We start from the raw sequence: 18,080 nt of genomic DNA, 5'->3' as shown, positions 1-18,080 counted from the left end.
GCACCTTAACGTTAATGAGCGAGCCATTGAAACTGTTATCTAGAACAATCTGGGTCAATGGGTAATTTATTATCTCATTTCAGACAATTCCAGTAGGCATTCACACGAAATTTATGTTCATGCATATGCGGCATAGGTCTTTCTAGTAGGAATCCAATCTTGGTAAGGTGGTAGCCTGTTTAATTGGCAGCTCTACTGGTCAACCTCTGGACAGAGAAGGAGCCAGGGGTCAAACTGCCAAACTTCCTGCCCAGAAAGGCTACAAAAAGAACAATGGCCGACACATTCAAGGCCGGTTTTGAAGTCTGCTGAGGGGCAGGTCTTGGCCTAGGCTGCAAATTAAGATGGAGCCAGCCAGGATTTCAGCTAGGGCTGACCGGAAAGAAAAAAGTAACTAACTGAGACAACACACTTACAAAGATCACGATATACAGTTCATGTAATAAGGGGGTCTCATTGTTCCCCCACTGGGTTACACTATCGTATTACTAGATATTGGGCAGTAAAGGCAAACTCTGGAACACAAGGAATGCAGAATCTGCTTACAGGAGTGCTCCTGCTCACAGCCTCCATGCCAGAGTGAGATTGAGTGATGGGATGTGGTGCGAGTTGTCTAGAGAGTCTGAGCCCCAATACAGCTTCTTCTCCCATACCTGAAAGGACAAAAAAGGAGTGAAGTGTTACTGACAAGTGTTCGTTCTAATTTGGTGCCAAAATGCTGACTGGTGAACGCAAATTTTGCAGTAGGTGTTGGCACTACTGAATTGGATGTAGAAGGTATATTAAATGATGTAACCAACTCTGAACTGGGTCCATCCCGCCTGCTTCCCCATCTCCTGCCTCTTCATCCAAGTTCCATATTTGTAGAGGATGTACCATCATCGTGCCTCTTCAGTTGTCCTCCTTTCCCTCTTTTTTAAATGAGTGTACTTCTCCTACAGAGGTATACACATATAGGGGAAAAAATTGGGTTGCTTTTGCAACTCCCATTAGCGCCCCCAGGGGACGTTAATGGGATGCAAAGCTCCTAACGCCCGGGCGCGGCGCCACTAACGCCTCCCGCAACATTTGGCGGGAGGTTAGCGGCGGTGGTAGCCAGTAGCGCCCTGCGGCGCTGGCAATGACCTCATCGCCATGCACAGCACCTCGGCCGCAAAATTGGGTTGCACCCCCTGACCTATCGCTGGATGATATGTCCGACAGGGTTAGAGTGGCGTTTTTGCAGCTGTGGCGGCGCTAATTAAAGGGCAGGTGTCGAGCTGCCATTTTTTTTTGGCCGACTGCCAGCACCTGCCCGCTTCCCCTTTTTTCTTCGGGGTGCTGGCTGCCATCGGTTAGCTCGGCACTCCGAGTGCCGGACTGTTTTCCTGGCACCCCACTCCCCAGTGGTCCAGCAGGGCTCCAGTGCGCGCAGCACTAGGCCCCTCCCCTTTAATCAGGGGAGGGTGGCCTGCAATGACGCGGCACTACATTGCACGTAACACCGCGAAATTCACTGCTAGCGCCCCAAGAATAAGAGGTAGCGCTTTGAGTAGCGCCCCGCCTCCTGCTTGGGGCGCTACTATTGAATTTACGGTGCAAGGGCACGAACTTTTTCAGGGCGCTAAAATTAGCGCATCGACGACGTTAGCGCCCCAAAGAAGGCACCACCAATTTTTTCCCCCATAATCTTTTGTTGCCACTGGCGCGATGTCTTCATTGGTGATCCATGTACCAAGGTGCTATGCATAGGTACTGTGCTAACAGAAACATGCAGTAGGCAAGTGGTGGGCATCGATGGAGGTAGTTTTGGCTGTGAAGTTATGCAGTGATGGAGGTGGCGCTGGGCATGTGAGGTACTGAGAAGTGATGAATACTTTGTAATGACTACCCATGGGGAAAGAAAGAAAAGACTTGCATTTATATAGCTTCTTTCACGACCACCGGACGTCCCAAAGCGCTTTACAGCCAATTAAGTACTTTTTGATGTGTAGTCACTGTTGTAATGTAGGTAGCCAATTTGCGCACAGCAAGCTCCTACACACAGCAATGTGACGATAACCAGATAATTTGTTTTTAGTGATGTTGATTGAGGGATAAATATTGGTTAGGACACCGGGGATAACTCCCCTGCTCTTCTTCAAAATAGTGCCATAGGATATTTTACGTCCACCTGAGAGGGCAGTCAGGGCCTCGGTTTAACGTCTCATCTGAAAGACGGCACCTCCAACAGTGCAGCACTCCCTCAGTCCTGCACTGGGGTGTCAGACCAGATTTTTGTGCTCAAGTCTCTGGACCACAACCTTCTGACAGAGGTGAGGGTGCTACCAACTGAGCCACAGCTGACACTGTGAAGTAGAATGGGTCTCTGAACCACACTATGGAAAAGTTAATAGTGAATTCTGGGAAAGCCAGATCTGCACAAAGCTGAAGATAAAAGGATTCCTGCATACACCCAGAAAAGCAACACATAGCTGGGAAGCTGGGGCCACAAAAGGTTACAAGTCCATTCAATGGCCAGCCTGGAAGGTACTGTACACTATTTACCTTTAAAATTACAAACCAAATCACCTTTTACAGAGAAGATGGTTAAGGGAAATACTAATTATTTATTTTCTCTGTTTCTAAACAGCAGTCTTCAAACAACATGCTCACCCTGAATTTGGAATTTTTATCTGTACTAAATATTTTCTGGGGTCAATTTTACAAATTCCTGTGCTGACAACAAGACTACCCAATAATGGACTTTCTTTTTACACATCCCTTACATTGGAGTAGTAAAGCTTAGCATTTTATGATTTTTTTTGTACGACAAACATTTGGGAATAACTTAAAGCTTTTGGAACACTTGCAAATTCAGGGTTTTGGCTTAGATATTTACTCAGGTACAGCACTGCTAGTCACTCCCATAAGTGGTCCGAGTGCCTTCTGTTTAGGGATGTGCCCATACTGCCCAATTTTCAGCGATACGATCACATAACCCAGGGTTGAAACAATAGTGCCCATTTTTGATCGAAACTGGCTATACTTCCCCACATCTGTGGGCCATCTTGCTTCTAACTGCCTTCCTGAATTCTAACCTTCGGAGTCTGGTGAAAGCTTGCTCTCACTGCTTTCTGGTTAATTAAAAAAAAAACTGTCAGTGAGTGTTTCTGTCTCTGCTTTTTTTCTCCCTTGTTCACAACCAGAACGAGCCAGACAATCCCTGACAAGCACCCAGGACCAGGGACCTTCCAATATAATGGGCGTGATATGTTTAGCGATGACTGAGACATTCCAATGAACTGCTTATTGTTTTCAGTCTTTGGGGAAATAAATTCACTGGCTGGACCATTAGCATTTTATTGACCTTTCATGCTTGGTGCTTTTTTAAAAAAAAGAACTTGTGTGAACACACTTTTCTTTAAAGAACCAACATTTAAATGCAACTCTCTTCCATTTCCAAAATGTTCAAAAATCTTGAAATGTGACCAGCACTTTTATTTGAATTAAATATCTTGAGGTAAATTCTCGAAACATTTATGATTGACAGCAATACTGACCAGTCACAGAATATGCTATTTACAAACCCATCCATTTTTCCAAGAAATGGAAAAATTGCTAACAGGAGTTTGCTGGTACGAAATACATTTAATAAAGCAGGTACTTAGTATTCTAGAGAGGCAGAGACAGAAATGCTATAATACTATGCAATAAAAAAGAATTTGGCTTTAGTAAACCATTATAAATCATTTGCCTTGATCCCTACATTGAGTGTTACATAGCATAATGCTGATATGGTTAGAAAACAGCATCTCCCCAACTCACCATGAGCAATGACATGGAAAATCCACTAGTAATATTATACGATATGTCAAGTACACAATCTAAACACATTTCCTGTGTTATACTTTGTGTCACATTTCCCTTTTACACATCTGCTACACATTCTTATATGCAAATTTCTCGTACCCAATTGCTTGAAAATACCTTTCGTTCATCTCATTGCAAAATTTATTCCAGCAGACCGCAAATTACATCTAACTGATTGAGCAAATTAATTTATTAATTATGATTCAAATTTATTAATTCTAATTTTTGCACTCTTAAGGCAAACTGATTAATGAAATTAAATCTTTTAAATTACCTGTGGCAAAATTTTCATCTGCCATTTTTTCCCCCTCAGCCAACTGATAAAAATAAGGGGCCAGATTGTGCTGGAGCGAGACATCTCACGACGTTAGTTAGACTTGTTTGTGCATGTTTAGGTATTAAAATGTTTTGCCCACAAAGTTGCTGGAAGTGCGAGCTGATAAGGGTTCAGTGAGGAAACAGGAAATCCGGGACCTTGGTGAACAACAGGACAGTCTATCTCCTTAAACAATGAGATTTAAGGTTTGAGAAATAAACAAACAGAGGAAGGACTGAGAAGGAGGGTGTATTAGAGTGGGCAAATTTGATACCAAATCAGGTACAGAAATAGAAATAAAGGTCGCGATTTCACCGAGCTCGGCGGGTCCGTGGCGGGCGATGTTGGTAGCGGGTCCCGACCCCGCTGCCGGCTCCAGCCCACTGTCCAAAATGATTTTCCCCTGATTGGGCTTGTTAAGCCCGCCCAGCGCGTTACCCAGTCCAATTGAAGGAAGCGGGTCTGATGACATCATTTGATGACGCATCATCAGCCGGTTTTCTTAAACGGACCATGCGTAAATTTACTTTGACATTTGTGCTGTCAGTGTTCTACAGCATTGAGGTGCTGCAAACACTGACAAGCATAGGGGTGCATGGCTGCACCCAGGCTCTCCCATGACTCCCTCCATATGCTTATGGAGGGATTCACAGCTCGCAGGGAGGTTCTCTTCCCGTCCAATGGGCAGATCAGACCTCCCCAGGAGACCAACGCAGCCTGGTTGCACATTGCACAGGAGGACACAAGCAGTGATGTCGTCAGGAGGACCAGGCTGCAGTGGCGCAAATCTTTCAATGATCTCAGTAGATCATGAAGCATTAGTACGAAGCCATACTCAACCTCATCCTGCTGTGCCACGCATCACATCACCATCACTCTGCCTTCCCTATCCTACTCCTGCACATCCTTACTCACACCAACTTACCTTGCACCTCCACCCATCCCTCTCTATCTACATTATCACATCGCCATCTCACTAAGTACTTGGGTGTTTTATGCAATGTTCATGTAAAGTTTCTGTTAATGTGGTGTCAAACATTGAAACCTTTATTTTCAACACTTTGCGTTCTTGGACAGATTTGTGTGCACCTTTGGAAGTGGCTTAGTGAGTTGCAGTGAATGGTAAGACATAACGGTACCACCGCAATGGTGATGAGTGTGAAAGGAATGGCTTGAGCATTGTAGGGATGCATTATGGTGTTGGTGTGGGGTGGTGCCAACCTTGCGCATCATGTGGCAGCCAAGGTGTACAGCGTCAAGTGAAGTAAATCTGGCCATGGTGAGGCCATCCCTGGCAGCAATGTAGTCGGGTGCTGATGCCCTGTGTCCTATGCAGCATCAGCTGATTGCGGAGAAGGTTGGTGTTGTTGTTGGTGCTGCTGGTGTGCCTGGTGCTGCTGGTGTTGGGGCTGATCGTGGTGGGATTCTGAGGACCAAGGTGAGATCGTTTCAAGGGCACCAATACCGATGTAATAAATGGCAGCTTAACTTGAGATGACCAAAGCAATCCGTCAATGGTGAGAGAGGTTGTTCCAATGAGGTGACACTGGATAGAAAGTTTCCTCCAATCACTTGCAACCTGCATAAAGCTCAATCTGTCTTCCAATTGCAGTAAGCAACATCTTCTGAGCTTGGAAAGTGAACAGCTGTGAGATGGGAGCTTTTATAGCACATTTGCAGCTGTCAAGTAATGAGATGATTCCATGGTCATACAACTCCCGACCTGCTTATCTGACGTGATCCCTGAGCAGCGCTGACCCCATGGACAACCTCGTAAAATATTAAGGTGAGCTCAAAATACTTCTTAATGGGCTGTTAACAAGGTCACAATGACCTGAATTGCCTCCCGTGCCACTGTTCAGTGCTGACAAACCCGACATCTGGGAAAGGCGCGTGGTGGTGGGTTGACAGCGGGGCCCTGACCCGCTGTCAAAAAAACATTTTCCATCCCGACCTGCCACCGAATGCGCCCACTGACCCCCCCGAAAAATTCCCCCCAAAGAGAGGGAAAGAAAGATTGGATTGAGAGAAAAAAAGAGACAGTGAGGAAAAGTAAAACAAAAATATTTTAAATTTAAAATTTGTCATTTTTAAAATCTCCTAAAACAATTCACAACCTGAAGGAATGAATTTCCACACTTATGATTTACTTTCTGGGTAAGAGAGGTTCATTGGCAGTCATTAACAATTATGTCATTAAAATTGTACTTACACTGTTAATTCCTAGACTTAACTTTCCGCGACGAGTTTAATGGGCAAGTAATGTGCAAATGTAGCAACTTCATGAAAATCGCGGGGAGGTTAAATGTGAGGTGCCGTTTTTGTGAAGCTAACGGTGGATCGGCACAAATTGGCCAGTAACTTGTGGCGATTCACAATTCACGGGCATCTCTTTCTCGCCAAAAGTGCTGGCCAATTTGCGTCATTCAGACTCCGTTATTTTTTCAGCAAAATCTGTCTCAATGATTCCATCTTAGGCAAAACATACACATTTCACAATAACACGATTAAACTTTAAAAAAAAATCTTTTCTCTTTAGAGTACGTTTATTAATGTTTTTACTTGAAGGTACCAACCTCTGTTAAAGGCCTGGGCTTGGATTTTTACTTGATATTTTTGGCCACAATTATCAAGTTGTTAGCTGAATATATGCAGTCTGAATATATGCAGTGTGTATAAATTTTCCAGGATGCATCAGTGGCATTTTGCAAGCCCAACTGAAAGAATGTTCTTCATCAGCCTCTACCAGTATGTATTCATTTGGCTGCTACTCCAAATAATTCAAAGAAAAGTTGGATGGCATTTTTAAAAAGCTTCAGTCAAGTAAAGCTAATATTGAGTGTTTTTAATGCACAAAGGCTGTCTGTAATATCTTTTAAGGTTTTGGTATAGCATCCTAATATAATCCTACTTACTTTGAGAAAAAAATAGCAAAATTGTAAAAGAGGTACGATTACATTGAATGCTTTAAACCCAAATTACAGGTGATGATATCTTACCTAGAGTTCCACAGGGTTTGTTCTTATAGATGCAAATGTCATACCTGCAGGAACAAAAAAACGGTTAACAAAACTAATTTGTTTGATTAAAAGGCAATGAGACTGAAAATCTGTGGTACCACTCCAAATGATAAGTGGCAAGTAACATTCGCGCCACACAAGTGCCGACCAATGACCATCTCCAACAAGAGAAGCTGTAACCACCTCCCCATGACATTAAATGGCATTACCATTGTCAAAACCTTCACCATCAACATAATGGGATGGTCACCATTGACCAGAAACTTAACTGGTCGAGCCATATAGATACTGTGGCAACAAGAGCAGGTCAGAGGCTGGGTATTCTGTGGAGAGTGTCTCACCTCATGACTCCTCAAAGCCTTTCCACCATCTACAAGGTACAAGGAGTGTGATGGAATACTCTCCACTTGTCTGGATGAGTGCATCTCCAACAACACAAGAAGCTTGACACCATCCAGGACAAAGCAGCCCGCTTGATTGGCACCCCATCCACCACCTTAAACATTCACTCCCTCCACCACCGGCGTACCGTGGCTGCAGTGTGTACCATCTACAAGGTGCACTGCAGCAACTTGCCAAGGCTTCTTCGGCAGCACCTCCCAAACCTGCGACCTCTACCACCTAGAAGGACAAGGGCAGTAGGTGCATGGGAACACCATCACCTCCAAGTCACACACCATCCTGACTTGGAGGTATATCGCCATTCCTTCACTGTCGCTGGGTCAAGATCCTGGCAATTAGGGATGAGCAAAGAAATGCTGGCCTTGCCAGCGACGCCCAGATCCCATGTACAAATTTTAAAAAAAGTCGCCGAGCAGCTGGAGGTGGGAGGAGAGAGGTCAAATTCTGAGGACCAAGGTGAGACAGTATAAATGCATCCATGCTGATGGAATAGATGGCAGGTGAAGTAGAGATGACAGAAGCAATCTGTCAATGGTGAGAGAGGTTCTTCCAATGAGATGACACTGGATGGAGACGTTGCTGGAAAGACTTGCAGCCTGCAGAATCTGTGCTGGGAATGCAGTGAGAAACAGCTTCTGCTGCGGAAATGATCATCTGTCAGGTGGGAGCTTTTCCAAATATCTTGCCGTAACTTCAGCAGACGATCAGCGGTAACCCTACAGACCTGCCGTAAGCAGCCATTTACAACACTGCTGGAGAGTTTCCGCTCACCTTCTACCCCAGTTACGGCGGGAAATCAGGATAACACAGCGAACATTCTGGAAGAGGAAGGGTAAAAAGGCAGTTTAGATTTAGATTTAGAGTGTACTGAATATATGAATGGACTGCCAAGAGAGGCAAAGGGGACTGATTCACAGAAACCCCACCGTGCAGATAGAGGCCATTTCGGCCCATCGAGCCTGCACCGACACATATCCCACCCGATCCCCGTAACCCCTACACCAACACATATCCCACCCTATCCCCGTAACCCCACGTATTTAATCCCCCTAACACTAAGGGTCAATTTATCATAGCCAATCATCCTAACCCGCACATCTTTGGACTGTGGGAGGAAACCGGAGCACCCGGAGGAAACCCACGCAAACACGGGGAGAATGTGCAAACTCCACACAGACAGTCACCCGAGGCCGGATTCGAACCCGGGTCCCTGGCGCTGTGAGGCAACAGTGCTAACCACTATGCCACCGTGATGATTGTATCAGCAATTTCAAGCGAAAGTTGGATAAGCACCCAGAGGAAAATTTGATGGAGGGAAATAAGAGGTATTCTAAGATATAGGGGTTGATTTTAACGGGAGGTTGGTTTGGTGCATGGAGAGGGGAGCTGGGGCAACTGGCAAACTCTCATCCCACATCATGGGAGACTTGCAGAGATTTTAAGCCTCAAATCAGTATCAGGGCAGTGAGCAGGTGCAGTATTTTGGGTGGCAGGAGGGTCACTGCCAGGGACTCGACAGAATGGTCCCTGGCACCAAAGGTGGGGTCAGGAGGTGACTGCAGTTGGGGGATGGGGGGGGGTGGGGGTGGGGGAGCCTGGGGCAGAGGAGGTCCAAGGTTTCCTTGTGGCTCCTGGAAGTTTCCTAGACACTGGGATTGGCCGGATGGATTGCAGTGTTTTTTTGCGGTTGTGGAAATTTCTATGTTCCTCAGTACTTTGGGAGCTGGAAAAAAAAATTTCACCATTCTCAAGATTAGCAAAAAATGAACACTTAAAAAAAAAAATCAGCCAATTGCTTGTCTGCTATGTGAATCAGCTCAGTACAGGAAGCCAATCCTGGTCACACTTGGATTTATTACCACCCAGAGAAGAAACTTTAGATGAGCATTCTCAAACTGTTCGACTACATATATGTTGTTTTATTGAATGCCTTTCCTTCACTCCAGCTAGCCTAGAAATAATAGTGGAAGTAAACCAACATGAAAAATGACTCAACACTTTATTTTACAGCAGACTTCCTATTACACAAACAACAGAGCAGGACTTAAGAAATGGACAAGAGAGTGACTGAGAAAGTCAGCAGAGTGGAATTTGAACAGAAACTGGAGAGTGGGATTCAAAAATATAAAACAGCAGAGTAGGACATTTCATCTGCGTTCTTCCTCGCTCATTAAGCTCGAGATGATAATTATATTTTCCGGTTACAAAACCAGCAAAACAAAAAAAAATCATTTAACATCTATTTACAGCACTGTAAGAAGGCATTATAAACAGTGAAGAAGAAATTTTAAATTGTTTGTGGGTCACATGGGCTGGCTCATAGCTGAAGAACAAATTTTTAACGCTGCTCCCAGCTTGGCTTGCTCATGTCTGGGGGCCCAGGACCACAGCCAGCTCATAGCTCCAAAAAATACAGTTTAGGGGCGAAATTGGGTGCCTTTGCGCCACCCATTAGCACCCCCGGGGGGCGCTAACGGGGCGCAAAGGGCTTTGTGACCAGGCGAGGCTGGGCCATATTTGGCGGGAGATTAGCAGCAGCGCTACGGCGTTGCGCCCCGATCTCCTTCACCCGGAGATCGTGACGTCATCGCCCCGGACCCGAAATTGACTTCCGCCCCCTGCAGCAGCGCCGGTCGAAAACACTGACAGCTGCAGGAGGCGTGCATCGGTTGGCGGGCCGCTTCGGGGGTGATGATTAAAGGCGAGGTGGCCGAGGTAAATAAAAAACTTACCTTTCTTGTTCCGCTTTTTCTCGTGGGTTCCTGCCTGCAATCGATCAGCCCGGCGCTCTGCTTGAGTAGATCGCGGCTGCCTTGATGGTCCAGGTAGGTAGTTTTTTTATTGCAGAGCCCCACTTGCTGCTGTTTGCGCTCCAAGAAGTGTAGCGCTTGATTTAGCGCTCCACTTCCCTCTTGGGACGCTAACACAATTTCGCGGTCACTGGCGCTAAAGTTAGCGTCCAGGCGATGTTAGCGCCCCAAAATGGTCGATACTGAATTTTTCCCCCTTTGTTCCCAACGGGAATCCCTGGCCAGATCATCTGATGCTGGAAGCACTCTCCTGGGGCACAATTAGAAAAATTAATTAGGGTGCATTTAAATTACAACTGCAGCATCAGTGCGGAATGGTTTCCAATGTCAGCACTTGACCTGGCGTGAGAACAATAATGGACTGACACTCCTCAGATGAGTTAAGGATCCGAAGCTAGGAACTTGGGCATGATCAGGTCACATTTCAAGTGAAGCACATTTCAAGTGAAATATATATTTATTTGAATTTTAGTTTTGCTTAAATCATCATTAGAAATTGCAGTTACTGAGGAAAAAAAATGAAAAAAAAATTCAAAGAATTTTAAGTGATTTGTGGGAATCCAGTAGCCAGACTGCACAATCACAGAGTGATGGCTTACATAGATAAAACCAATTATAAATGTGGACTAGAAATTTATAATGGGAAAAAGTTGACATGCTCAGATGCACAATCCAAATTGTAACTCTTTCCCTGTATATTCCATCAGTTTATCCTTGACAATCAGTTCTAGAACATTTCCTGGTATTGATGTGATGTATAGTTCCTGGAATACTCCGAGATCCATTTTTAAATAAAGAGCACTACATCTTTTATTCTCTCATCCTACCCTTTATCTAAAGAATCCCTAAATATTTGTACCAGTGGTTCCACAGAACATCCTTGAACTCCTTAACAACTCTAGCCAGCGGACCAACCATGGTTCAATAAGGAGTGCAGAAGAACATGCCAGGAGCAGCACCAGGCGCCTAAAAATGAGGTACCAACCTGGGGAAGCTGCAACACAGGACTACATGCATGCTAAAAAGCAGAAGCAGCATGCTATAGACAGGGCTAAGCGATCCCACAATCAATGGATCAGATCAAAGCTCTGCATCCTGCCACATCCAGTCGTGAATGGTGGTGGACCATTAAACAACTAACGGGAGGAGGAGGCTCCATGAATATCCCCATCTTCAATGATGGTGGAGCCCAGCATGTGAGTGCAAAAGACATCCTGAAGCGTTTGCAACCATCTTCAGCCAGAAGTGCTGAGTGGATGATTCATATCGGCCTCCTCCCGAGGTCCCCACCATCACAGAAGCCAGTCTTCAGGCCAATTTGATTCACTCCACATGATATCAAGAAACAGCTGAGCGCACTGGATACAGCAAAGGCTATGGGCCCCGACAACATCCTGGCTGCGTGCTGAAGACTTATGCTCAAGAACTAGCTGTGCCTCTAGTCAAGCTGTTCCAGTACAGCTACAACACTGGCATCTATCCGACAATGTTGAAAACTGCCCAGGTATGTCCTATCCACAAAAAGCAGGACAAATCCAATCCGGCCAATTACCGCCCCATCAGTCTAGTCTCAATCATCAGCAAAGTGATGGAAGGTGTCATCAACAGTGCTATCAAGCGGCACTTACTCACCAATAACCTGCTCACTGATGCCCAGTTTGAGTTCCGCCAAGACCACTCGGCTCCCGATCTCATTACAGCCTTGGTCCAAACATGGGCAAAGGAGCTGAATTCCAGAGGTAAGGTGAGGGTGACTGCCCTTGACATCAAGGCAGCATTTGACCAAGTGTGGCATCAAGGAGCCCTAGTAAAACTGAAGTCAATGGGAATCAGGGGGAAATCGCTCCACTGGCTGGAGTCATACCTAGTGTTGTGTCCATGTATAATAAGACACAGACTGCAGGAGAATGGTACAACAGGTGTTTACTCAACGTGGCTCACAGTGGAACTGATCTGTACAGATTACTACTCAGTGCTATATACAGGTGTGGTCACTGCCGGTACTGCAGTATACATGAGCTGTAAAAGATAGTTCCCCCCTTAAAAAGGTATATACATTACAATTCCTCCCCTTTTAGATTAACAGTACCATAACATTAATTTAACAATTAAATATCAAACTAATTACAATTAACACTTTTAACATGCAACATTAGCTGAAAATAGTCTATTTATATATTCAGTCTTTGGGGAGGCTTCCTGACCCTTTCTGGATAGCGCCTTTCCCGAGTGTCTTGCTCTTGGTGCGGAGGCGATTCTGGCCCCCTGTCGTTGGTTGGTTCATCAGCTTCCGATGCTACTGTTTCTGGGGTAGACGCGCGACCTGTACGTCGGGTTCATCACCAGGTACGTATGGGCGAGGCATGGGGTTGACTTGTTCCTGTGACCCTAGGATCTGGTCAGCATGGCATCTCACGATGCTCTCCCCAACGTCCACTGTGTACATTAGTGGGCCCTGCCGTGTGCATATCATTCCTGGCTGCCATTTCTCTGTTCGGTAGTCGCGGGCCAAGACTGGTTGCCCTACATTGAAGCTCCTTGTTGGCTTCTCATGGATGTGCTGGAATTGCTTACTCTCAGCATCTCTTCGTACGTTTGGTCTGAGCAAATCCAGGTGAGATTTAACCTTCGGTTAAAGAACATCATGGCTGGGGCCTGGTTGGTGACTGCATGTGTCGCATTCCGGTAGGCGAACAGGAAATTGTCCACCTTGTGCTGCAGCGGAATGTTGTCATTGTACATAGCCTTTATTGCCTTCTTAAAGGTTTGTACGAACCTCTCAGCCAATCCATTTGTGGCTGGATGATACGGGGCGGATGTGTAATGCCTTACCCCATTCTTTTTCAAGAACCTCCGGAACTCTTCGGACACAAACTGTGGTCCGTTGTCGGAGCAAATCTGTTCTGGCAAGCCATTCCTGGCAAAAATGGTCCGTAGGACTGCAATAATTTTCTCCGTGGTGGTGGAGGACATTTTGATGATCTCAGGCCATTTCGAGTGCACATCCACGGCTATTAAAAACATTGAGTCCATGAATGGACCAGCAAAATCAATATGCACCCGTTGCCATGGAGATGAGGGCCACTCCCATGGGTGTAGAGGAGCCTGTGGTGGTGCATTTTGGACTTTCTGGCATCCTGAGCAGCTCTTGGTCAACTCCTCGATTTGTTTATCGATTCCCGGCCACCACACATAAGCCCTGGCTAGGCTTTTCATTTTTACCCCTCCCAGATGACCCTCATGAAGCTCATTGAGCACTCTATCCCTTAACTTGGGTGGAATTACCACTCGGGATCCACACATCAAGGTCCCCCGGCACACTGACAGCTGTTCTCTCCTTGTCGAGAAGGCTGGCAACAGTGAGTCGCCATGTGCTGGCCATCCCTTCACCGTCAAATCATATACCCGAGACAGTGTCGGGTCATTTCGGGTTTCCTTTTCGATACAAGCGTTAGTTGTAAAACATAGTTCCCCCCTTAAAGGTATATACATTACACCTAGCACAAAGGAAGATGGTTGTGGTGGTTGAAGGTCAATCATCACAACCCCAGGACATCGCTGCAGGAGTTCCTCAAGGCAGCATCCTAGGCCCAACCATCTTCAGCTGCTTCATCAATGACTTTCCCTCCAATATAAGGTCAGAAGTGGGGATGTTCACTGATGACTGCAGTGTGTTCAGTGCCATTCACAACTCCTCAGATAATGAAGCAGTCAACAAGGCCTAGACGACGTTCAGGCTTGGGCTGATAATTGGCAGGTAACATTCGCGCCACACAAGTGCCAGGCAATGACTATCTCCAACAAGCGAGAGTCTAACCACCGCCCCTTGACATTCAACAGCATTACCATCGCCGAATCCCCCACCATTAACATCCTGGGGGTCACCATTGACCAGAAACTTAACTGGATAAGCCACTTAAATACTGTGGCAACAAGAGCAGGTCAGAGGCTAGGTATTATGCGGTGAGTGTCTCCCCTCCTGACTCCCCAAAGCCTTTTCACCGTCCAAAAGGCACAAGTAAGGAGTGTGATGGAATACTCGCCACTTGCCTGGATGAGTGCAGCTCCAACAACACTCAAGAAGCTCGACACCATCCAGGACAAAGCAGCCCGCTTGATTGCCAACTTAAACATTCAGGCCTAGAAATTCAGTTGCGTTCGCCAGCCGTTAGCGCCATAAGAGGAGTAGATCTCGAGCGCTAGGCACTTAGCGGCCGGGCGCAGAACGATCTGCGCCTACGCCCAACTTCAGTTGACATTTAGCGCCGGCGCAAAGTGTTTGCGCGCGCTCAGCTGCGCGCGCAACTTATGACGTCATTTCATCGTGCAACGCCGTTTGTGCGCCCCAAACCGGAACTTCAGTGGCGCCCGCCCAATGTGGGCGTGGCGCTGTTAAGAACTGTGAGGTGGAACGCAACAGAGGCCCTGCGGGCCTCGGGGAGCGCTAATTAAAAGGGCACTTAGACTGAACTATAAAGGGCTGCCATTTTGCTGCAATGACTTTAGTGCTACGGATTTCTGGACAGAGACCAAGGAAGAGACCTTACTGATTTGGGCCAACATAGGAGAGGTATTTTTGGCTTCTGGCCAGAGCTTGGAAATTTGACTCATTGTGATTTCACTGTTTGCAAGTATATTATGGGGGCTGCATGGGGTTCCAACCCTCAGTTCCAGCATTATGTGCGAAGGGCTCGCAGACACTGTGTGAGCGGGGCAGCCATGCCTAGACGCAGAGGGGCCATCAGGCGTCGGCAACGTAGGCCTTACCCACTCAGGGAATACCGCCAGCAGGTGTCCTATCTCACCATGACTGCCGCGCATTGTGTTAAGAGGCTGCGCTTCAGAAGGGAGGTGGTTGCAGAGATCTGCCAGCTGCTTCACAGAGATCTGTGTCCACAGCTGATGTGCAGGACGTCTCTGTCGGTGGAAGTGAAGGTCACGGTGGCTCTGAACTTTTATGCAAGCAGCTCCTTCCAAGCCGCTGCTGGGGACATAGCGAACATCTCCCAGTTCGCCGTGCATCGCTGCATCCGGCAGGTCACCGATGCCCTTTTCACAAGGAGACACCAATTCATCTCCTTCCCCATGACCCTAGAGAGGCAGGAGCAGCGTGCAGTCGGATTTGCGAGGATCGCCGACTTCCCCATGGTGCAGGGCGCCATTGACTGCACGCATGTGGCTATGCGGGCACCTATCGACAATGCCGAGGATTACCGCAACCGGAAGGGCTACCATTCCCTCAATGTACAGCTGGTGTGTGACCACAGGCAGCGCATCCTAGCTGTCAATGCCCGCTTTCCAGGCAGCAGCCACGATGCATTTATCCTGCGCCAGACTACTGTGGCTGACATGTTCCAGGCACAGCCTCCCCAAAGAGGATGGCTTATCGGGGACAAAGGCTATCCTTTGTGTACATGGCTCATGACCCCGCTCCACGCGCCCAGGACCCCTGCTGAGGAGGCATACAACGAAAGCCATCAAGCCACAAGGAACATCATAGAGCAAACGATTGGCGTCCTCAAGCAACGGTTCCGCTGCCTGGATCGCTCCGGCGGATCTCTCCAGTATTCGCCGGATAGAGTCTCCCAGTTCGTCGTCATTTGCTGCATGCTGCACAACCTGGCTATCCGCAGGACTCAGGCACTGCCACCTCACGTTGGACCACCACCTCAGGAGGACGAGCAGGAGGACCATGAGGAGGAGGAGGAGTACCAGCCCAGGAGGGAGCCACAAGGTCCAAGGGCCGTCCGTCGGCGGCTTATTGAACGACACTTCTAGGCCCCCTGTCAGGGAATGGCTTGCGGCAATGAAGGCACATGAATGCAGCCGCTCCGCAAGCCCTCAGCCGGTTAACGCAACAACCACTTGAAACATCACACATGGACAAGCTGAATAAATAAAAAGCTTTATTGAACAAACTCAGGGCCCTTCCCACATGAAACCCAAAAACAGACAACACCCCCAAAAAACAGTCAAAAACATATCTCACTCCCACAACCTGGGGAGGAATAACAAAACTTGTCCATCCAAATGGCCTTCATCCTCGGCCTTACCAAAAGAGCCCCCCCCCATAGAGAACACAACCACCCCCATATAAAAAAACATTTGCCTTCATCCTCGGCCTTACCAAAATAAACCCCCCCCATAGAGAACACAAACACCCCCAGATAAAAAACATTTGGCAACACACTCTACTTTGTGTGCCGAGAGGGCGAGTCCTTGTCCAGGCTTTTCCGGCCCCTGGCCGACCTGCTGCTCCGCCTCAACCTGGGCCCTGTGGGTGTTGCAAGGCTGGGGGAAGGCTCCTGAGGGGCACATTGCGTGACGGCAGATGCCCTTGGGGGTCGGCCTAGACGAGCTCCGGCCCTCGAGGGGCCGGCTGCTGACTGCTGCAGCTGTGGCTGGGCAGCATCAGTCTCTCCAGCAGCTCGTCGCAGCTTTGCTGGGGGAGTGGCAGTGGCGGCTGCAGCAATGGGGGCAAGCTGGCTGATGCCAGGCGCTCGCTGGTCGCCAGAGACACTGGCACTTGGCCGGGCTGGCACTGCAGCAAGCGCAGCAATCTGGTGAAGGCCAGACCGCTGTGCTGCAGCAGCGCGGCGGGTGCCCTGGCGATGCGTGCGTGACACAGCAAGTGTGGCAGCAGTGAGTGCCCGTACTGCCCTGGTCTGTGCCCGCATCAGACCAGCCAGTGACTGCACGGCACCACTGATCAACTCTCCACTCACGTCCTGTGCTGCCCTGAAGTCGTCCCGACTCGCGTCCTGTGCTGCCCTGAATTCGGCCTGACTCGCGTCCTGTGATGCCCTGAATTCGGCCCGACTCGCGTCCTGTGATGCCCCGAATTGTGCCCGACTCGCGTCCTGTGATGCCCCGAATTGTTCGAGACCCCTGGCCTGTGCTGCCATGAGTTGTTCGAAACCCCTGGCCTGTGAGGCCCCGAAATCGGCCACACTATGAGCCAGGGACTCAATGGCCTCCGGCAACCGTCCCACAACCCCCATGAACTCGGTGTGCCGACGATCCGAGTCCGCGGACATTTGATCAAGGAGGCGCAGCTCCTGGGCGAGGACCGTCTCCGGACTGGAGGCCGAACTCTCCCTCTGGGGAGAAGGCCGCCGAGCTGGCCGACCCTTCCCGCGTGGCTGCACGCCACTGGGCCCAGGAGCTACACTCCCCTGCAACACTTCCCCCCTCTGGGGAGAAGGCCGCCGAGCTGGCCGACCCTTCCCGCATGGCTGGACGCCACTGGGCACAGGACCTACACCCCCCTGCAACACTTCCTCCTGGCTCTCCTCCAGGGAAGACGTGTCCCCTCCATTGCCATCCCCTGGTGCGGATGAGGGTTCCCCCGATGTGCCGCCTTCCTCTTGCTCCTCCTCGTCCTCCTCTTCCGAGGGACTGACACTCGCAGCTTCAGGGACCTCCTCCTCACCAGCTGAAAGCAGGAAGGCACAAGAGTAGCTTTAGAGTGAGGACAGGGCGTCAGCGAGGGAGGCATGAGTGGTGGCATTCTGCGCATTGGTCGGACAGTGGCAAAGGATGTAGATCTGAAGCGCAAGGGGAACGAGAGAGGTCCAAACGGTCATGTCCTTACCATTGGGGCCCAGCACAGGGTCGGCATCTCCAATTGCAACGGGGCCAATCACCCGGGCACCCATGAGTCGACCCACGCGCTCCTCCAGGTCACTGAGCTGCTGGAAC

The 18,080-nt window shown here is 48.4% G+C and overlaps 1 protein-coding gene across 1 annotated transcript in view; it reads right to left on the bottom strand.

The window, feature by feature from the left end:
• Nucleotides 1–18,080, bottom strand: part of adamts10 (ADAM metallopeptidase with thrombospondin type 1 motif, 10) — a 233,009-nt gene that overhangs the window by 142,565 nt on the left and 72,364 nt on the right. Inside the window, exon 8 of the mRNA XM_086004738.1 lies at nt 7,147–7,190. Within this exon, the coding sequence (XP_085860864.1) occupies nt 7,147–7,190 (44 nt within the window). The remainder of the gene's footprint in view (nt 1–7,146; nt 7,191–18,080) is intronic.

The sequence above is a fragment of the Somniosus microcephalus genome, chromosome 13 (assembly GCF_052327205.1).
Source record: "Somniosus microcephalus isolate GS21.2 chromosome 13, FLI_Smic_1.0, whole genome shotgun sequence".
In the NCBI taxonomy this organism is placed as follows: domain Eukaryota; kingdom Metazoa; phylum Chordata; class Chondrichthyes; order Squaliformes; family Somniosidae; genus Somniosus; species Somniosus microcephalus.
The sequence above is the reverse complement of the archived record's forward strand: the minus strand, read 5'-3'. Positions and strand labels throughout refer to the sequence as shown.